General features: G+C 44.0%; 1 protein-coding gene across 1 annotated transcript in view; it reads left to right on the top strand.

Annotated features, from left to right (window-relative positions):
- eys (eyes shut homolog) overlaps nucleotides 1-23,356 on the top strand; it is a 445,373-nt gene that overhangs the window by 407,263 nt on the left and 14,754 nt on the right. The window contains exons 42-45 of the mRNA XM_037532720.1: nucleotides 1,519-1,691; nucleotides 14,611-14,793; nucleotides 18,511-18,677; nucleotides 21,063-21,207. Coding sequence (XP_037388617.1) covers nucleotides 1,519-1,691; nucleotides 14,611-14,793; nucleotides 18,511-18,677; nucleotides 21,063-21,207 — 668 coding nt within the window. The remainder of the gene's footprint in view (nucleotides 1-1,518; nucleotides 1,692-14,610; nucleotides 14,794-18,510; nucleotides 18,678-21,062; nucleotides 21,208-23,356) is intronic.

Below are 23,356 nucleotides of genomic sequence, written 5' to 3' on the forward strand. Positions count from 1 at the left end.
CCTGAGGGCCCAAAGATCACGGCCAGCAGATCCTGGTGTTCAGCCTCGTCCCTCACAGACAGAGATTTCTCCAGATTCTCTGAATCTTCTGTACCGTAGACGATGAAAAGCAGTTCTTTGCTGTTTTATGTCGAGAAACATTATTCTTGAATTGTTGCCCTATTTCACAGAGTGGTGACCCCTCCTCACCTTTACTTCTGAAAGACTCCACCTCTCTGAGATGCTCTTTTATGCCCAGTCATGATACCGACCTGTTGCCAATCAACCATCGGGTGTTTATTTTATCATGACACAAATTTGCCAGCCTTTTCTTTTTGGACCGTGTTTTTGGCATCAAATTCAGAATGGGCATGTATCTTTCAAAAACAATAACATTTCTCAGCTTCAACATTTGATATGTTGTCTTTGTGGTATTTTCAATTAAATATAAGGTTTAAATGATTGGCACATCAGATCTTTTTGTCTTTATTTACATTTTGCACAGCGTCCCAACTTTTTTGGAAATGGGATTGTGTATATGGATAGATAGATACATAGACAGACAGACAGACATAGATAGATATATAGGTATATATAGGTCTATATATATATATATATATATATATATATATATATGTGTGTGTGTGTGTGTGTGTGTGTGTGTGTACCTCATATGAAGGCAATCTGGTTCTAAATTCCGGTGACAGAACGTAAATATTTCATTTCTCAGGATCCAGTTCTGGAGCGGCACAACACGCCCCGCTGTGGTTCAGCTTGAGGCACATTATTAATTTATAGATTCCAAACCCCTCGAATGCTTCCTGTATCTGATATCCTACCTTTGAAAAGTGTATGCATCTTGGAGCAGCATATGAAGTCCCTGTCTGAATATTGCTTATCATGCTGGCCCACCCTCCACTTCTCGCCCGGAGATAAAGCACAGGAATATGAAATGAGCCAGCCTGCTAGTGGAATCTTGTCTGGCCTCTTTTTTTTCTCTTTCGCCCCCTCTTCACAGTCTGGTGTTAGTTTGAACATTTCCAATCGGTTGGTAACAGCGAGACAGATCTGAATCAACCAGAAACACTGCTTTGCTTTTGCCGATCCTGGACTGGCCGCCGCCACCGGGCCCGGGTTGGGTCATTTCTGAATGAATCTGTTGCATTTGATTTGTCTGGCGCTGCACAGTCAATCCATCACAGTAAAACTCCAGCGATATAATAGCAAATTCAATGAGAGCTGACAGGGATTATCGAAAGCACATGTCAGTCTCGTCCACTGATTGGGTAGCAGGGCCGTGACATCGTTTTTGGTATTCTCCCTGCCTCCTCCTCTCCTTCCTCCTTTCCTTCTCGCCGTCTTCTCCCTCCCCCTGCCTCGTTCCCTGTGTTTTCTACACAAGCTCCACTGAACTAAATTAATGATGCAGCAAGAGTACATTTCATTTGGGTCCTAATGATCTCTTTCCCCTTTCTTCTGTGTTCTCTCTCTCTCTCTCTCTCTCTCTCTCTCTCTCTCTCTCTCTCTCTGTGTGTGCAGCGAGGCAGAGAACTGGTTCTGCGTGTGTCCCCCGCTCTACTCGGGCAAGCTGTGCCAGTTCACCGCCTGCGAGCGCAACCCGTGTGCTCACGGCGCCACCTGCATTCCCAAGTCCCAGCTGGAGGCAGTGTGTCTGTGCCCACATGGAAGGCAGGGCCTCCTGTGTAACGAGGGTAGGTCTCCCGCTGTGAGTTTGTAAGCAGATGATCATTTAACAGTGGAAATGCAGTGAAGGAAGGGAGGCCGTGGAGGCTCGGAGTGCAGAGGAGCTGAATTACAAAAGCTGTGTAATTATATAGAACGGAGAGGTAGGCAAGAATACTGACCACTACATGTTTCGTTAAACAGTGCTTTTCGAATAGACACCCAAATAGAACAGACTCCCCCAGGTTTTACCAGATTGTTGGAATTTCAAAGACCCGTGGGTAAAGGAAACTGTACATAGGCCATTTTTTACATGTGAAGTGCTGGTCATTGCTGTGGGATATCATGATACGTGTTATTGTCAGTGTATGTACATCTGGATAATGTGAAAATCTCTCCCGGTCTCATACTGTAGTTTGCTGTACTGCTCACCCGTGATAGGATATGATTTAGTTTTCATTTCAGTTTAAACTCCAGGCTTATTGGTTCGTTATTACTGTAAGACCTGCGGAGTATCAACTGTGAATCACACAGTTATCATATGAATTTAATGTCAGTTATGTAGTTATAAAAGTGAAGAATTGAAAAGTAGGCCTTTAGGCTGCCTTTGGTTAGGCTGGTGCTTTACGGCAACTCAAAAACAAAGTTGCACGCAACAACAATTCCACCACTTCATTTCGTTCTCGCTGTGGAGTCATCTAAAATGCTATTAACACGTTGCATTTTTATCATCTGTTATTTCTTCCAGCTGTCATTGACTACATCTGTTTTTTATATCTATATCTGGTGAAACGTGCATGCAACTATTTGCGTACTGTGAGTGGCTGGCATATATCATTTCTTTGCAATCTGATAGCAATTCAAAAACAAAGTTGCATGCAATGCATTCAGCGTCTCCACCAGTTTGTTTTTTTCTCTGTGAAACGTGTGTTGCATGTTGTGAGTTGCCTGCAGCATAATTTCCTTGCAACTTGACAGCAATTCAAAAGCAAAGTTGCATGCAACGCATTCAGCACCTTCACCTGTTAGTTTCATTTGGCATTCTTTTTTCTAGATCTGTATACCTGTATTATCTCTCTTGGGTCATTTACTGTATACCTTTGAGTTTTAAACTTTGGCAAGTTAAGCCTTTGACATGTAATGTTTAAATGGCCCTTACTGTTATAGCCTACTTGATAGCTCACTCATCCTGTCCTGTGAGCACAAGAAGAACGGCTCAGTCGCTCCTTCGGTAATGATTTTCATTGGATTCCAGTTTATTCGGAGTTTTGTGTAGTGTGGAAATTATGGACATCAAGACAGGAGAAAATAAACCTAGCTGTGCAGATCACCATAACAGCAGGCAAACAAAGAAGAATAAATGCAGGCAGCCGATTAAACAGCTGGTAGCCTAGCTGGCTAGTTTGCACAGCTGGCTACAGAAACGTCAGCTTTGAGAAGCTTGATTGTTAGCATTGCTGAGGAAACTGCCCAAACTACATTAGATTTCTAGTGATGCTACAGCCGTCCGTGGCCAGGAGTCCAAGAGAGCGCAATTGACCTTGGTCACTCTGGGTGGGTAGGATGGCCCCCTGTCTCCACATCAGTCTCAACATGCTAGCCAGTACTGGCATCTGTTAATTGATGTAACAGGACTGGCGGTTAGTGTTGTCCTCAGAGCGTGTTCAGCTGTCCAATGACGTTGCATGAGCGGCAGTTCAAAAAGATGGTAGACACAAGGCCCCCTAGCATTGGTGGTACTGTGTGATTGGGGAAGTCCTAACTAGTGGGTCGAACTGGATACAGTTCAATTGTGGAGAAAACTGGGGGGGAAAAAATGTAATGCATGATCATGCGATGCATTATTGGCTTTTGATTGGTTGTTTCATGAAGTTCAGACGCTTGCAGCAGTTGCGGCTCAGTTTAAAAAACTTTTTTTCTTGCGTTATGCAACTACAACTTCGTTTCAGGTAGGTTTCAAACAGCTGAACCAGGATGTATAGAGTTAAACCTAAAGATGATAGAAAGTTCATCGAAAACCTGACCTGTATCAGCAGTCACATTATCATTTTGCTAATATCTGCTGAAGGCACTAGTAACTCCATCTTTTATTTTGGACATGATAGCTGCTACGGGAGTTTCTAAACCCTGTGGGGTCCACAAGCTCACCTGTGTTTCAGAAATACAGTTCAAACTCGTCCTGAATCTGTAGAGCCGCCCTTTCCATTCCATCTTATCATGAGATCCTACGAGACTCCCATCCGGAGTTATGAGCCTATGTAGAGGGGCTGAGATACACATCATCTGCCTCTCACCGTGTGGAGCTGGTGGATTCGTGTGTCCGTCTACATTCTGGGTGAAACTGACCAGTGGACACTCAGGAAAATCACTAAGGACTGACTTGTCATGCTGGAAACCCTCCATTCTCCGAGTCCACATCGGAGACTCGTGTGAAATGGCGTGCAGAGAGTTTACAGCTGCTGAAGCTGCTGCAATGGATTTGGAAAGTAGTGATGAAGACAGCAGAGCCTTTTGATATGAAACATGCAGTATGAGGGTCATGTTATATGGGGGTATAACATAAGCTGAGATTGTGCTTTTGCAGATGTGAGGCTAATTAGAGGTTTGACTACATTAGTTGAGACATTATTTTCTAAATGACTTTGCCCATCAATCTCCTATATTTCATCCAAATCATTTTTTTTCTTTTTGGTTTTTTCACATGAGCTGTTTAAAAGCTACAGAGCACCAGCGAATATCTAGAATCCTCCCAAATGTTTTCATTGCAACTAATCAGGATCAGAGCACATTAAAAGCTGAATTGCACTGGCCAGCACGTATAATAATTAGTGCGGTTGGGTTATCTGATATACACTGATGTCTCTTTCATTATAGAACCCTGTTGTGTTATCAGTCAGTGTAATTATTGGCAATGAGAGCCTGTTAAACTACTACAGCTACCTCTTATTTTCAGAATCACCCTGTTGTTTCTTCACCAGTCATGCTGGCAACCAGTCAGTAAAAAGAGCAAGTCCAATTTTTATGCTCTGTTGTTTTCTGGGATGTGGATTCTGTTTGAAGCCGTTCAGTGTTTTTAATTGCGCGCAGTGTGCCAGCATAATGTTGACAAGACTGAGGACTTGGGCAGAAGTGTGATTGGGTGGATTTGGAAGCTCATAGGTTGTGGACAGAAGCTCATGCCGTAAATTTGTCACAGCCAAAGCTGATCATTTAGTGTTCAAGTGCGTAAGCTTTTCTCATTGCTGTAGACACTTTAGAGTGTGCCAACTAAGATTCTTATACACTGTCCCAAAGTGTCCAGACATGGCTTATGATCAGTGAATCCAGCTTCTTTGAGGTGAAGCTTGTATGATCTCTGTGGCTAAGCATTGCCAGTAGAATGCAACAGAACCATGTGCAATGCCAATCGTGAACTAGAGGGGTATAAAGCCCCCCGGCATTGGGCAGTGAAGCAGTGGAACAGTCCTCTGGAGTGATGGAGCTCCATTCGGTATCTTTGGGATGAGTGGGAGTGCCCCAGAACTAAACCTCCAACTTCTGACCTCACTAATTCTCAATCTTATCCTCACAGCAATGTTCCAACAGAGGCTGTTAGTGCAGCAAAGCAGGACAAATTCCCTATTAATACACTTCATCTCAAAAGAAAGGTGTCCACAAACTTGGTAGGTTCTCTGTTGCCTAGCATTTCTGGTCCTTTTGCCTTACGCCTGGCGTTAGTTGGTCCATAAAGGGCCGATGGCTGAACTGTTCTGGAGCCGAGATTGAGCTGTACCAGATATTCTGAACCAATACGGTGCAAATGACGGAAGAAAATAAGCCTGCAGTAACAGTTTTCAGAGCAAACAGACACTACACAACATTGGAGGTCTACTGTAGTCTTTAGATGAAGTATTGAATCTGTAGAGCTTCGGGTAGAAATATGAATGAAATATAGCATCATTTTAACTATTTATAATTTTATAACCACGATTTAAAATGCCTTATCCAGAGCGACTTACAGTTTGATTATTTTTACACAGGTAGGCATTAGGTAGGGTTAGGAGTCTTGCCCAAGGACTCTTATTGGTATAGTGTAGGGTGTTTTGCCAAAGCGGGGCTTGAACCCCAGCCTACAGTGTGGAAGGCAGAGATGTTACCCACTATGCTACACCAACCACAGTATATAAGTATATAACTGGGATGTTTCTCAGATTTCACCTGCTCAGTGCATCCACAGTCAAGACGGATGTACCTCATGTTCCTCTTCATACTGGTTTCAGAAACGTACTTCACACCGTCACGACTGCAGGCTTTTGCATAATCACATCACTGGAGTTCGGGAAGCAGCGGGTTTCAGTGAATTAACCGAGTAAAATGTCCATTTTCTCTCCGAAAGGCATCTGATGGAGAGGCACTTAAAGCAGCAGTATGAATTTTTGCCCAGAGCCATGGGCTATGGGCATGCCTCCGTCCAAATAGCTGTGTGCTCTTTCGCTCGTCGAAACTCCACGGAAAAATGGGCACTGGTACATTTTGTTTGGCGCTTCTCTGAAACAAGCTGATACAAATTTGACTGCTTCCACTGATTAACTTTAAAAGTAAAGTAGGTTTCCTGTACAGTTACCGTTTTGGAGATACGAGGTTTTGTTCAGACAACAGTGATATGATATCACAAGCATTGATACCCCGTCTGCTTTAACTTCCACAGTGTGCTGCATCTGCCCCCACACATGAAGTCGCTCTCCATCTATTAGATCACCTTCGCGAGGAGCAGAAGCCCTTATTGCGCTATAATCTAATTGGGTGGCATGATTTAAAAGACGGTTTGGCACGGCGCACAGAGCCTGCCACATCAGACACCCAGTGCCTGGTGCCAAATGGTGCGCAGTAATCTGCTGGTGTCACACTGAGTGCGACTGACATTTGAATTTAAAGCCTGATAACATCAGATAACATCAGAGGCGGTATCGATCACTAGTCGAGGCCGCTGCCGCCGCCGTCACGGATGTCCTGGGCTTACTCGTTGTCAGTTCACAAGATCTTCACTTGGAAGAGGCCGGGAATGGGGTGTTAATAATATGTTAAGCTACCTGCTGGTATGTTAGTACGTCTTTTCAGTCGGGGTGTTTCACTTCTCATTGTGTTCTGCAAAATCAAGAGGTTTGAGGAGCTCATAAGTGTCTTTCTTTTAGAATGGGGTGCTCAAGCCGGGTCATGGTGATCTGCCACTCTGATTACTTCCAGCATCTTGGTTTAGACATTCTGTGAGTCTGCAATGAAAACAGTTAGTTTGGGATACCACGGTTATTGCCTAGCAGCACCTTAGCAACCACCTCGAATACCATATTTATTGTCTATCAACACCTTACAACCACCTGGGATACCATAGTTATTGCCTAGCGACACCTTAGCAACCTCTTGGGATATTATAGCTATTGCCTAGCACCCCCTTAGCAACCACCTGGGATAGCACAGCAACATCTAGCCTAGCTATATTTTAGCATCCACCTTGGCTACCATAATAGGAGCCTAGCAACCATGTGAGATGCTATAGCAATTACCTAGCAACACTTTAACAACCACCTGGGACAGGTTAGCAGTGGCCTAGCAACACCTTGACAACCATGAAACAACAACCAAGCAACATCCTAACAACAAGCTGGAACTCCACAGCAACCCTGTAGCAACTACCTGCAGTTATGATGTAAACCCGATTCATTTAACCAAAAAAACAAATGTTCTTCAACTGTTCTGAGCTTTGAAGCGTCGGTAACTTTGTTTACTTTGTTTGTAGACGAACGAGAGTCATTTATACGTGTTTCTCGGTGCATGAAGCTCACAGCCTCCAGCCACACCCATCTACAGCACTGCACACACAAATTAGAGTTCTACCTGCCTGCAACAGGTTCATCTCTTTCAACGCCTCATTCCTGCAGCCTCAAAGTCTCTACCGCCTACCCAACTTGGTTAATGTACCCCGAGAAACGTGAACATGAATGTGTGAGCCGGCGAAAGTGTCCCGTGTTTAGACAGCGAGATGACAGGTGTGTAGAATAATACGCAGCCATTATCTTTTATGCTCACATATAAGTAGACGGCGTAAGCCCAGGCTTACATGGCTATAAATGAACCTCTCTTCATGACAGAAGGTAGTTAATCCAGCATGAGTGAACCTGAAATAGCTCCAAAGCTTTGCTGGCTGTAAACTACCACTCCTACGACACGCACATCTGCCTGGTAGTTGGCGGAAGAGCCTCAACCCGACCGCCGACGTCATGCCCCACTTGCTTACTTTCCGTCAGAGCGCCTTTACGTCACATTCTGGGATTGAAATGTCATGCGAGGTGCTCGTAGGAAATATTCAGATGGGTTTAGACCGGATGCAGCTAAACTTGAGCTGTTTTGGCCGTGAGCTAATCGCGAGTGTGTGGAGCAAGAAATCGGAGGAAACCGCCGCATCAGTCTGGCCTAATCCAGCCAGCAAAGCAGAGACCGAGTGTGTTTAGCACGTTGACCAGTAACACTGTTGGTATTTAAGAAGTAGCCTGTGCCGATTCCGTTCAGCAGCAGGGCAACCCCGCTACCTATCGACTGGGGTTTTTTCCTTTACAGGCTGCTGGAATAAACTGCCGATGTGTCACATGTTAAGGCTGCACTATGAATCAGGGCATGAGCAGAATTTTAATAAGCTTCTACTTACTTACCAGCCCAGTCTCCTCCACTTGATACCGGCAGCCCTGTGAAGAGAAACATAAGTGTGCCCGAGGCAGTCTAGTGCAGAGTGATCAAATGCACTTCATTGCTAGTAGAATGAATGCAGCACTAAAGAAGCAGAGTTTATTTCCCATGCATATCTGGCATGCATGAATGGGCTATGTACACCGATTCCTTACCCGATGCACCAACATGTGTGTGTGTGTGTGTGTGTGTGTATATATTTATATGTATACATGCCATATGTGCTAATTCTAATGTGTAGTATGTAACAGTAATACCCTGAACATGCACAGAACTCAGAGACCACCATTCACATCTTTCATTTCCATTCAAACCAGCCATTAAGTACAAGTTATTCGTTTTTCAGCAGATGTTCCTGAGGAGATAACTATATCATACTCTAACTAACAGCAGTCGCTGACTGTGAGGCTTCTACCAACCACCTGTAAGATTATTAGATATTAGATCATTTCAGTTCTAGACAAAACGGTCATGAAGTGTTCTTCATTTCTGATAAAATTAGAGTTGAAATAATCCACTTGCATAAGGAAGTGGAAGGTCAAAGGACAAAAAGTGACAACTGGAGTGAAAACTGGACTCCTAACAAACACTGGGAAGACCTGGTGGAACCCCAAAACTGCCCCCATCAGATAAACAGCACTGAAAGCTTTCGAGGAGAAAATCAAGCTGCTTCAGATCTGAAAACATCCACAGGTGTTTCTGTCCATCCTTCCACTGTGAGAAGACCACTCAGCGCTGGGGGTCTGAAAGGATGTGTAGCTGGAAGGAGCTGAACAGTGGACTGACCGCCCTGGAGTCCAGACCTCAACACCACTGAATGTGTTTTGATTACTGCGGAAAACAATCATCTTCTAAGACTGAGCTTCGGAGGTGGATAATATATACCTGCAGGTTTCTTGGAGAAGATGAAGGCTGGTTGATTTCTCCCCGTTATGTATTCAGTGTCGTGCACTGACTGTTTGTTTGCTCAGGAGAAAAACACATATTAGAGTAAATAGAAATAACATTAATAAAATGTACACTTCTCCAGTGTATTTCCAGTGCAGCGCAGTATGACTTATACCTATGATCCTCTACCTGGGTTGGTTAATTAGTGCTGAAGATGGAATAAAAAATTTTTTAAAAAAAGCGTGATAGCTGGGGGACGTCCAGGAGAAATCTGGAAGTAAAGTACGCACACACACATTCGTCCCGTTGCACCTGCTTTCCGTTCTGACCTGTGTCGTTGTGTTGGTCATTGTAGGGTTCCTGGAAGCGGGATGGTCTTATTGACGTTTTGTGTGCCGTACCGGTCATGCAGATATTACCATAGCAAGCTGAAGAGGGCACGGACCAGCGACGTGAAGGATCTGGGAGACCTACATGAACAAACGGAGAACCGCCGGATTGTCCGTCATGCACGGAGTGACCCAACAGCCACAATTGCGGATGTTCAGTAAGCAGTGATGCCCTGCCTGAATCGTCCTGTTAGTGCCAGCACCTTTGGCAGCCAGGTGCATTATGCAGGACTACATACCGTTACCACGACTGCCCTTAACACCACGTCAACGTCGCCAAAAACTGCAAAGGTGTCGGACAAGACTGTCATGGAGTGACTCAGAATGGTAGCGGGTTATCCCGCTTTTGTATTGGTGGAGACAGCCAGCGAATCCGTCTGTGGCACCATGGTCAGCGCCAGGATGAACAGTTTCTTGTCAGGCGTCACTCGTCCAGAAGGCCTGGTGTCGTGGTGTGGGGTGTGATTTCGTACGATGCCAGATCACCTTTACTCTTCATTAAAGGTACTTTGACAGCCCAGCGTTAGGTTAATGAGGTCCTCCAGTGGCCCCAGCTTTCCGGAAACACGCTCCGGCACGCTATTCCACAGATCAGCGCGTGTCCACAGACTGCTGCCGTCTCAAGAGCTGCCTTGAAGACGCAGATACTATGCCACGGCCAGCCGAACCGCCAGACCCATCCCTGATTGAAAATGTGTGGGGACGTCCTACCAACATTTCACCCCTACTGCAAAATCTGCCGGAACTGCATGGGAATAATTATCGCAGGACACCACTGGGAACTTCCATGCCGAGACGCCTGGCGCGTTGTGTTGGCAAACACGGCAGCCTGACGCCATGCAGAGAGACACCACTTCTGTAAGTGTAGGTCAATAAATATCGTCCGCATCAGCCTCCAGAGTCTCCCAATCCAAGCAATCCAGTGTTGTGTACCTGTACCTCTAGAGCTTTGCTTTGTCTGTCTGTCTGTCTATCTGTCTGCATTTCTCTACTGTTCCATCTCTTTTAGGCCGGGGTTTGCGTATAAAAACACTGTGTGGGGATAAAACTTCATCAGCCTGCCTTATTTTCATGCCAACTCATTTAAAAGGTCCTTTTTAATCTCTGACTTTATTTTTTTTAATCAAATAATTGAGTTTATTTCAGTAATCGCGGCTGCCCTGACGTATGTATATGCGAGCCGTTTGGGTTCGTCATTATCTACCTGTCATTCAGCCTCGGCTTTGCCTAGTTTACATAACGTGTGAGTGACGTGGCTGTACCATGAAACAGTCCGGGCCCAAATCAATTCCACAGTGAGTAATAGTCGCTCTATAATCTGCTCAGACCAAACAGATACTGTCAAAGGAGAGATGGGGAGGCAGAGCCTTATCTGAGCAGTCCAGAAATAGACTCCTTCCTCAAATACATGCTGAAGTGAGCTTGGGGAAAGGGCTTGAATTCAGGGTTTTGGTTGTGTTTAGGTGGGGAAGTGCTTGAATGCGGGTCAGAAACGTATGGGAAGAGGAGCTGTAAAATGGAAGAGGTCGCCGGCGCTTTCTGCAGGAGCACATAATGTACCCTGTCGTGCTGAGTTGTGTGACTCATCTTCGTACATAACATAAACACACATAAAACTGCCTCCACCTCGTATGAAAACCGTTGTGGGTTGCCTCTACGCCACCTTCTCCACTCAACAGGCTTGCCGATGCACTTCGTGAGGCTCCTCCGACACATAAAAGCAGGCGGATTGGCACGCTTCCCATCCTGATGTTGGCTTCTTTTGATGCTAATTGCTGATGGTGCACGAGCCGGTCTCAGAGCGTTCCCCAGCCCCATTTGTGTGCTTTAAATCAGGCCACGGTTATGACACCACCGTTTCCAGCCCTTAAAGGAGCAGCATGTGTGTTTTATTCTTCTGCATGAAAGCTGTGCCTGTTAAAAGGAAGCCCTCTCAGTCTTTGAACGTATATCCGCAGGTTTCCGTGACAGTCTCTTGGCTGACGTGACGTTTTTATACACAGATTATACACATATTCTGGGGTGCGCCTGCGAGGGAACCCGTGCGTCTGAAGAACCAGTGGCGTCTGAAGTTCGCTGGAGCTACAGTACTGCGCAGAAGTCAGAGACCCCCCTTTGTTTATTTAAATTCCTGTCAAAATGTGTACGTTATGCATTTTTAAGGACGCTGGATGAAATATAGCAAAAACGATACAATATTAAAGTAAATGCTAGTCGTGTTTGCTGGTTCTACAAAACTAGATTGGTTTATAATGTTCTATTAATTAGGGGTTGATGACAACCCAAGCCTGTTTTGACAGCACAGGGTAAAAGTCAGAGACCACCCTTTGTTTATTTCCTGACAAAAAGGACATTAATTACACGTCATGCCTTTTTCATGACATTAGACACAAGATGTATCCACGGGGAACGATGATATGAAATCTGTAATATCACACGTAGTAAAATGTTACAGTAAAAGCAACTTGAGGTCACTTGTGCTGATTCTGAAGGTCAAATTGGTTTAAAACATCATATTAATTGGAAGCGTGTTGCAGCCTGTGCCTTTTTGACCGTACCGTGCAAAAGTAAGAGACTATCGCACTACAAATGATTCATTTTTTAGATTTTTCTGAGGAGGTTAGATGTAACATAGTCCCATTTGCAAGGAAGGATAAAGTTAACAGAAGTGAAATTGAGTTTCTGAAGCTGGAGTCCAAACACTGATTAAAGCTACTGAGAAAATGGGACTCCTAACAACCACCTGGAAGAGCTGGTAGACCCCATAACTGTCGAACTGTATTCACACCTTTGTCTAAAACAAAATGCACTAAGAAATGAACAATAGGAAACACAAATGCTGTTGTAAAGCAAAATTAGTTCCTGTTAATAATATTTACTTTTGTGTTTTATTAACATTTAAAGCATAATATGCATGTGTGTATATATATATATATATATATATATATATATATATATATATATATATATATATATATACGTGTGTGTGTGTGAGAGATAAGTGTAATTGTTGGCATACTTTGTTTACCCAGCTTTACGTTTGTATTGGTTTTTCAAGGGTCCTTTGGTAAAGATGGCATCTAGAACATTCAAAGGACCCCATGCTTGGTGAGATGGTTCTTCAGATAGCATCAGAAAAGCGTTTTGCTATTGTTACAATGTCAAGCCTTTAGCAGTAAAAGAACCACTTGTGGTGATGCATAGAAACTTTCTCCAAAAAAAGGTTCTACAGAGATCCATTACAGCACATTTTCCGTCAGTCTGAAGAACCATTTCACCATGCAAAGGACAGTTTGACCGTGCAACGGGTTCTTCGAGTGTTCTTGCTTCTTTATGGAGCCATCTTCTTTACCAAAGAACTCCCATCTCTTTTAAGACTCCTGACTTGTAAAACCAATTTGGACTCATGATTGCAAACATTTTCCTGAACTGTCTGAACTATCGCTTTAATGGGCTTGTTTGTACTGGAATGGCTTCATTTCTTCCTCTGTCCTGAGTCCTGAGCTCACCTGGAGTCATTAAGTTAGTATGTGTGCTCATTAAGGCCTCTTTTCGGGCAGAAAGAAAGCACAAATGAGCAGATGTGTGTGTGTGTGTGTGTGTGTGTGTGTGTGTGTGTGTGTGTGTGTGTGTGTGTGTGTGTGTGAGAGAGACCACTGGGGTTTTAACGATGGCAGCCCCTCACCCGCCTCTCTGCTTAGTGGTGTCCTGGCCCTTCATTAGGCACTGTTCAAATACGCAGTGACGAGGTTGTATGTGCGCAATTTCAAAAAGCATCAATATTTCAGAAGGGAAGCAGAACAGCAGCACAAACAGTGAGAGAGAGAGAGAGAGAGACAGAGAGAGAGAGAGACAGGCACACAACACTCTCCGCACTGTATTTAGCCAGAGCCTCAGGGGTGCGGGGGTTGTGGAGGGGGGGGTAGACGGAGAGAAAACACTCGTTATTTGGGAAGATGCACAGAGCCTCAGCCTGTAGGAAAAAAAAGTGCTGGAAGGAAAAACACCAGGGCCACAGCAGACACTCCAGAAGAGGCGATTTTCTCACGAAGGCGATGAAAAACGTCCACTGACGTGTTGAACATAATCTCTTGATGAAGCGTTCAGGGGATGAACGGGATCATTTAGATGGATTATACATTACTGGCTGTTTTTTTTCTTTGCTCTATGTTTTTTTTCTCCGAGCATGTTATTTTTTACACCAGATTAGAGCAGATTGACTTCAGTCCTGTCCAGATTGAGTTTAGTGTCGCTCTCAGTGACCAAAAGCAGGCCGGCTGTAAAGGAGAAGAACACAAACGAGGCTAGAAAAGCATAACAGTCTTTAGCCTGCAGTCATCCCCCCCCCCCCATCTCCTCATGACCATAGATAAAAACACAACTGAGATGTTAGGTAAGTGCAGAGCGTGGATCAATAGCACCATCTGGTGGACCGTTTGGGGACTGAACCTTCTGGACCTTATTGAAATTTCTGACGATTTCTTCTAAGTGCTGGGCAGTATATCAGTACTGGTATGATGTGCAGTATAGATTATTGATAGATGAGTAAAATCTGGGTTAACTGCAGTGAATGGCACGGTTTGAGTCTTGCAGTCTGTTTGGAAAGAACACCTCAAAATACACAAGAAACTAAAATATTCTTATAAATGTTCTGGAAGAAAACCTTGTATCTCCAAAATGGTTACTTTACAGGGGAAGCACAAAAACCTGCTTTACTTTTAATGTAAGTTAACGGAAATGGAATTTGTTCCAAGGCATTGTCGGGATGTTTCGTGCAACGTAAAGAGCGACAGGTGCTTTCAAATCAGGTCGAAGCCTGAACAACATATCCGACAGACCCAGTAGACATTAGGCGCTGCACATTCACTGGTGCTGCTTTGTAATCATGTCATGTTATTTTTCATTTGCTTACTCAGAAAATTATCTGACTGTTTTTGATTTATTCCCTCCACAGCCATCAACATCACCCGGCCCAGGTTTAGCGGGCTGGACGAGTTTGGCTACACGTCCTACATGGCGTATCCGCCCATCCCCAGCATGAGCTCCTTCTACGAGTTCAAGCTGAAGCTGACGTTTGCCAGTAACGTCTCTGCCCTGAAGGACAACCTAATTCTCTTTTCTGGACAGAAGGGACAAGGTGAGAGGAGATGAGGGTTAGACCACACGCAGTGGGTGAGGACAGGGCTATTACAGCCACTGAAACACCTGAAATAATTTTCTTTTTAAAGTGTTTTGAACCAGTAAGCAGCGTTGAGATTTAACAGGGTACAAGTATTGGGAATATACATATATATATGTGTGTCTGTGTGTATGTGTGTGTGTGTGTATAATAGAAAACCTCAATGCTTGTTTACTAACTATTTTAAAATCAGTGCATATGATGCTGTCAAAACATTATTTAGGCTAAACCTGCACAACATACCAAGGAAGATGCTCCAATGAACATTAAGCTTGTGCCCAAAATATTAGTGGGTAGCTGTTTTGTGATTGCCGATGGTCAGAATGCTGGCATTAAAGCAGAAAATCAGCCAGAACTGGACCGTCCAAACGGTGACCGATGATGTTTATACTGGCGAGAACAAGAAAAGTACAAGAAAAAAAGGAAAACTACAGCAAACCTCGGCTCAGCCAGCACAAATTATACAACCACATTCCTCTCTTGCAGAAAGGTAGGACTCTAAACTTTCTTGCTTAATTGAAAAGGAACAGCTTATGTCAGTTATTTCGTGGAAAAGCTCAAAAGAAACCAAACTATGCCCAAACTTTTGATTGTCAAAACATAAAAGAAGAAGTGCTCTTCTTTTCATCTCCAGATGCATTTGCTCCTCTCTCCTCCAAAACGAAAGTCGCCCGTTGATATGAAGCCTCGCTGCCTCCGCTCTCGTTAATTAGGCCAATCCGGATCCGGGAGACGAGGTGGGGCTCGGAAAGGCGTCCGTCGGCTCGTCCCCAATTTCTCCTGAGGTCATCGGTGGCGGCTGCTGAGTGACATGTCAGCGCTCGCGGGCCGTTTAATCAAAAGACAGACAGGCGAAAAAGGGCGCGAGTGGGCCGTGAATCTTCCGTAGTTCAGCGAGCCTCTCCTGGGATTACAGTTTAGGGTGATTCATCGAGGGAAAGGCAGAAGAAGACAGCGGTATGAATAATGAAGCAATTGTCAGGGGAACCAGCTCCGTACGGTAGAGGACAGATTTACCAAAAAGAAAAGGGACGAAGAGAGAGAGAGAGAGAGAGAGAGAGAGAGAGATGGGACGGCAGCCGTTCACTTGATAATTGGCCTGATAAATTGACACGTTTGTTGCGTCGGTTTGGTGCAGTGTTAACACTTTAGACGTGAAAGGCTGCTCTGATGTTTTTTAAGTCCTGTGAGGTTTTGCTATATTTTGGGTTCCCCGGTCACCTGGTCAGATGACACGGTGTTGATCATCTACATAAAACTACACCCTCGGGTTCACTACACGACCTTTATACTCTTAACAGATTCTAAAAAGTTTGGGTGTCTTGCACCGTCAGACTGGATTCTGCAGATTTTTTGGGCGAAATATTGGATCCACTAAAGAGTTAGGGATCTCACGCTACTCAACTTTTAAGCTGTTGCTGAACTCACGCAACTCTCGAGAGCTGCATTCTCCCATTACTAGGAGATGCAAATAAACAAACGTGAGCTGCTGCTGCTGCTGCCTCTGCCGTTTGTGCTGAAACAGTGAAGAAGCAGTAGGTGAGCATGTTTAACTGAGGCTCATGGATTTAAAATGTGATCCGTTTGAGTTTTAAATGTACATAAATGCACAACGGCTCAATCTGAACAGACTCCTTTAACAGCCAATAAAAACGGAGAGCACGAACGAAGAAAATACAGCAAGTAATCAAAGAAAAACGGTGAAAGGTCTGTCCCGTGTGGAGCGAAGCTTGGCACAATCGAGTTTATGTACATATAAAACCCCCAAAAAAATACCAGCTGATCACTTTTTTAAATCATTGATCGTCACTTAAACACGTTTACCTGCTGCTTCTTCGCTGTTTCAGCGCAAACAGCAGAGAAACCAGCAACAGCAGCAGCACACGTTTGTTTATTTGCGTCTCCTATTGATGGGACAACATGGGAGTTTGCGAGGCAAAAGTTAGTCATTTTTAATATTTCATATTTTCCAATTTCGACTGTGATTAAGCTGGCTGCCTTTCGTCAAAGCACATTACACTGGTCCAATTGCGAAATTGCGATGTTTCTCCCCAGCGATGCCACCGTCCTCTTATAATATGCACTCAGCACTAAGACTAACAGTGCGTTCAAAGCAGAGAGATGTGCAGGCTGACTTAGAGCATATTAGAGGGATCATGAAACACGGACATAACATGTTAATGACACATAAAATAATTGCTTCCTAAAACAGAAACTAAAAGTTCTAATAGAGAGAGAACTGGTCGGTTCTGATCTGATGCTCGGTCATATTAGGTCCATTCAAGTTTCAGGTCAAGCGTGAACTAGCTTTAGTGTAGCCAAATGTGCACTGTGTGACTGTATTGTCTAGAAAAACACAAATGATTGGACTTTATACTGGCAGGAACTTGATTTTTCTACATTTCTGCATAAACAAAATGGTCTAGAGCGGTTTGGTCTGAAAGGTCAGACGTCTTTACAGTGGTGGTGATGGGAACCAGGGGTCACCACGACTACAACACAGTTATAGACACTTTATTTACTATCCAGAACCACCAGAGAACCCACACGAGTCTTCTGAGTGTTTAAATGGAATGTTGATGATGCAAAATCTGGAATAATACGTTTTCTTTGGGGACTATTTTACCTCACAACACCCTGAATGTCCCTCCACCATGAACAGAGTTTAAGTTCTCAGAACTATCATAAAACAGTGTCTCAGTAAATTCATAACCAGTTCATGTAGGAACTTTCTGTGAGAAGCTTTTAGAGGTGGACGTCTGGTTCCCATCACCACCACTGTGAACAATTCCGACTCTAAGTTTGTCTACATGCTTAAAAATATATATATATATATTCTAAAAGATTCTTCAGTAACGAAAATAGCTCTATATAAAACCATGAACATTCAAAGAACATTTGCATGAATAAAGTTCTTCAGATCAGTGGAGATTGTGCTAAAAGAGTTCTATACGGCACCAAAACAAAAAGGGTTCAACGTAACACCACAAAACGTTCTTCTGTTGTTACGATGTCAGGCTTGTATACAACAGAAGAACCTTTTTTTTGGAGCTGTATAGAACCCTTTTTGAAAAAGGTTCTATATAAAACCATCAATCTGAAGAACCATTTCACAATGCAGAGAACCCTTTAAGGGTTCTTTGAATATTCATGGTTCTATTTGGAACCAATTTCTTTACCGAAGAACTCTTGAAAAACCATCATTTGTATGTGGGTAGAATGGAGCGTTTCACACCAAACCACTCTGAACGACTCTGTTTACATCTCCACCACTTAATTATGGAGTTTAAGTTCTTGTAGAAAAATAGCTTGAATGAAGTCCATTTTAAGATTAAGATTAATTCAAATTAAGTGACCCTTATTAGTCCCACAACGGGGAAATTTCACCTCCGCATTTAACCCATCTGTGAAGTGAAACACCACATACACACTAGTGAGCATACACACACTAGGGGGCGGTGAGCACACTTGCCCGGAGTGGTGGGCAGCCCAATCCGCAGCGCCCGGGGAGCAGTTGGGGGTTAGGCGTCTTGCTCAAAGACACATCAGTCATGTGCTGTCAGCTCTGGGGATTTTTTTTATTCCTCTCATAATGTGTGCAGTAGAAGGTAAAAGGTTCTAGATTGGGCAAACACTAGATTGGAACAACTCTAACTGTGCTCTCCTGCCATCAAGGTGTCAATGGAGATGACTTCTTTGCCCTGGGAGTGAGGAATGGACGAATCCTCCATAAGTACAACCTCGGCTCTGGGGTGGCCACCATCTTCAGTGACCGGCTGAACTGGAGGATGAAAATACACACGGTGCGCTTCGGACGATACCTCAGGAACGGGTGGCTGAAGGTGCTTCTACCTTTTCTCAATTACAGACAACACACAACAGCCCTTTGTTACACAGCTCTTTCAAGTCATCTGAGCCATTGGAGAAAGGCAGAACATTGGGCCTCGTTCTCCAGTGTCTTCCTAAGTCTGTTCCTAAATCTGTTCTTGAGGAAGGGCCTAAGAAAAGGTTTAGGTCAGATACATGACGTGCTCTTGAGTGTGTGTAGATTCTACCAAGTTTACCAAGTTTATGGCATTTGGCAGACGCTCTTATCCAGAGTGACTTACAGTTTTGATCATTTTTTACACAGGGAGGTGAAGGTGGTGTTAGGAGTCTTGCCCAAGGACTCTTATTGATGTAGTGTAGGGGGCTTACCCAGGTGGGCATTGAACCCCAGTCTACAGCGTAGAAGGCAGAGGTGTTACCCACTACACTAACCAACCCCGATTCTGTTCTTACCTGAGAACAAATCCCAAATAAGAGAGCACTGATGAGCGTCAGAATCTTCGTAAAAAAAAAAAGAAGAAATGTCTTCTTGAGAACGTTTGGATAATGATGTCCGATGTCTACATCTCTGTTTTTGTCATTTGTTGACATCAATACAAACAGACCAAATTCAGGGCAGATGATTCTGTCAACACAGAATATAAATGAATGTAAACATAACACATTATGTGCAACTCACCAGCACATTTCTGTCTATGTACCTGATACACTTGAATATCTGACTACACACCAACTGTCTATACGTCCAATACACCTATAACACTTTGCACTGTTTACTATGCATCTTTTATTGCTACACTGGAAAGTTAGCCCGATAGTGTTTCATTATACTGTACTACCCAGTATTGTATAATGACAAAGTTGAATTGAATTTAATTGAATTATGTAAATATCTGTGTAATTATGTAGTGTAGGGAAGCATATCGGAAGCCTATTTGCTTAAAAAATCAGCATTGGATAGTTTAGATTTGACCGATATTGCAGACTGATATTTGATCATGTATATAATGAACTTCAGAAGAGCAGAATGTTTTAGGCTTTATTGAGATATTGTGCTACAGAAATTATTTTTACATTTTTCCATAGTGCTAATCCAGGTAGATAAAGTACATGAAAAATATCAGACTTCTGCATTGGCCCAAAAAATCCATATGGGTTAATCCCTACCTGTAAAGGTTTAGAGACTTTTAAATGTACAAATGTCTTTTTTCAATGGTGTTTTTTTTTTATCATTTAAATCTGGTAATAAACATCAGAAAATCTTGAAAATGTCAACACAAAGAAAAGTTAAGACAATTAAAACAATGAAGAAATATTCAAATTCAAAAACAAAATGTGGAGTTCATGCAGCTTGAGTGCACGCCAGCCACGTTTACATGCAGCCTGATAATCCGTCAGTAATCCAACTCAATCAGAATAGTTTACGTCAATGTAACACCTCAATCGGAATAGTCTAGTCCCATTCAGATTACAGTTTCTGTCCGACTGAACGAGGTGTGTAATCCTGTAAATAATCTATTAAATAGAAGAATAATATCCGTGTAAACGCCTGTATCCGATTACATTCCCTATCGGAAAGTTTAAGTCCGTTCTGCATGTGCGAGTGAGAGTTTATACCGTTCAACATGGCGGAGCAGAAACTGGTCTGCAGAGGAGACGAAGTTCATGCTCTGATCTTTAAAAGACGGCGGTGGGACGGACGTCCAGCTTATGTGTCTCAGAACGCGACGTCTTCCTCTCAGCCTTCTTTAATAAGCACGTGTGAAGGACGTTTTCCTGAGTCTGACGTCATTTTAAAGCAAATATTAACACAAGCACTGCTCACTGCTGCTCATCTCACTCTGACTGGACTAACGTCTATACTATGTGGTTCTCTACGTATGTAATTTTGGTTCTGATTTCTTGTAGTGAGCATGTAAACAGATTGGAGAAAATGAATCCTGAAATTCATGCAAACATTTACAGATTCGACTTTTCACTCAGATTAGTATGATGCTAATGTCATTATTAATGAAAAGTTTTCATTAAATTAGAATGTAATGTTAAAAAGAAGCATTTCACCAGTGCTGTCAGAGCTTTGGCCCCTCTGTATGCTCAGAATTGAGAAGTTACTGAGGACCATGAACAAGTAAAAATGGCCTCGGCAGCCTTCTGTGCAGTGCTCTGTGATTTCCGTCGACAGTGGCAGGCGTAGATGTTTGAAACCGGCGCTGTTGATTTGGTGCGGTAAGCCTTGCAGCGCAGAGCTGCTGCTGTTTTCTCTCTTTTTGTGTGCTTGTCAAAAGCAGGTCAAGGTAGTTTGAATGAGCGGTATCGACCTCAGCCAGGAAACAGATTGACATCCAAAGTCACTCTTGCTGTTTAATGGATAACCTATTACCATAATTGTCCATACTCAGGTGGACGGGCAAAGGAACAAGACTGGCTCGACCCCAGGCCATCTGGCAGGCTTGAACACCTTCAGTCAACTGTATGTGGGTGGCTACAGCGAATTCACCCCTGAGATGCTGCCTGTGGGCTCCAGATTCAAAAGCAGCTTTCAAGGTAAGACAATGAGCTTCGTGCCAGTTATGCTAATTATGATAATCAAGGTCCTGACGTTTGCTTGTTTATTGAATATCGAGTGACACGGCACAATCTTAACACCATTTTATGCCAGTGAAGCTTACTTGCTTCAGCGGCGCCACAAGCTCCATTTCAGTTTTACAATGCAGCTCAGGGGGTGAATCCAATTTGCAATAGTTAAATAAAATCTGCATAGAGATTTTATGAGCGTGCATCACTCAGCGCAGTTACTCTCCTTAATTGGCCCAATGGAGTGGGACCCACGTCTCTCATATTTACCCAGAGAATCTCCTCTGCTTTTCTGAATTTAAGAAGAGGAGCTGTGATCAGAGATGAATTATGGAAGGCGAGTAAAATAAGGTTTTAAGAGGGTGAACTGTTGATAAGAAACAGTTGCTTAAATAATGGGTCCATCCACCTTATTCCAGTCACATAAGCTATCATTACAGTGTGTCTGAGTGACCCTAATCACATTATGTGGTCCAGGTGCAACACATTACTCTAATTTAATGCACCGAAGCAGGCGCAGTAATAACTATTACATGTCTAATGGCTAATACATATCATTGTTTTGTTTTGTTTTCTGTAGCAGTCAAGCCTCACTTACAGCAGTCATTCGTTATTTACCATGAAATATTGCAGCATGTAAAAGCCAGAGCAGTCGTTGCATTATGGTCACTTGTATTACCCAGTGGTACATGAATTTTAGTATACTGCTCAAAAAAATAAAGGGAACATTCAAATAACACATCCTAGATCTGAATGAATGAAATATTCTCATTGAATACTTTGTTCTGTACAAAGTTGAATGTGCTGCCAACAAAATCACACAAAAATCATCAATGGAAATCAAATTTATTAACCAATAGAGGCCTGGATTTGGAGTCACACACAAAATTAAAGTGGAAAAACACACGACAGGCTGATCCAACTTTGATGTGATGTCCTTAAAACAAGTCAAAATGAGGCTCAGTGCTGTGTGTGGCCTCCACGTGCCTGTATGACCTCCCTACAATGCCTGGGCAGCTCCTGATGAGGTGGCGGATGGTCTCCTGAGGGATCTCCTCCCAGACCTGGACTAAAGCATCCACCAACTCCTGGACAGTCTGTGGTGCAACGTGGCGTTGGTGGATGGAGCGACACATGATGTCCCAGATGTGCTCAATCGGATTCAGGTCTGGGGAACGGGCGGGCCGGTCCATAGCTTCAATGCCTTCATCTTGCAGGAACTGCTGACACACTCCAGCCACATGAGGTCTAGCATTGTCCTGCATTAGGAGGAACCCAGGGCTAACCGCACCAGCATATGGTCTCACAAGGGGTCTGAGGATCTCATCTCGGTACCTAATGGCAGTCAGGCTACCTCTGGCGAGCACATGGAGGGCTGTGCGGCCCTCCAAAGAAATGCCACCCCACACCGTTACTGACCCACTGCCAAACCGGTCATGCTGAAGGATGTTGCAGGCAGCAGATCGCTCTCCACGGCGTCTCCAGACTTGTGCTCAGTGTGAACCTGCTTTGATCTGTGAAGATCACAGGGCGCCAGTGGAGAATTTGCCAATTCTGGTGTTCTCTGGCAAATGCCAAGCGTCCTGCACGGTGTTGGGCTGTGAGCACAACCCCCATCTGTGGACGTCGGGCCCTCATACCATCCCCATGGAGTCGGTTTCTACCCGTTTGTGCAGACACAAACACATTTGTGGCCTGCTGGAGGTCATTCTGCAGGGCTCTGGCAGTGCTCCTCCTGTTCCTCCTTGCACAAAGGCGGAGGTAGCAGTCCTGCTGCTGGGTTGTTGCCCTCCTACCGCCTCCTCCACGTCTCCTGGTGTACTGGCCTGTCTCCTGGTAGCGCCTCCGGCCTCTGGACACTACGCTGACAGACACAGCAAACCTTCTGCCGCAGCTCGCATTGATGTGCCATCCTGGATGAGCTGCACTACCTGAGCCACTTGTGTGGGTTGTAGAGTCCGTCTCCTGCTACCACGAGTGCGAAAGCACCACCAACATTCAAAAGTGACCAAAACATCAGCCAGAAAGCAGAAAGGTACTGAGAAGTGGTCTGTGGTCCCACCTGCAGAACCACTCCTTTATTGAGTGTGTCTTGCTAGTTGCCAATCATTTCCACCTG

Source organism: Pygocentrus nattereri, chromosome 22 (assembly GCF_015220715.1).
Source record: "Pygocentrus nattereri isolate fPygNat1 chromosome 22, fPygNat1.pri, whole genome shotgun sequence".
NCBI classification, from domain to species: domain Eukaryota; kingdom Metazoa; phylum Chordata; class Actinopteri; order Characiformes; family Serrasalmidae; genus Pygocentrus; species Pygocentrus nattereri.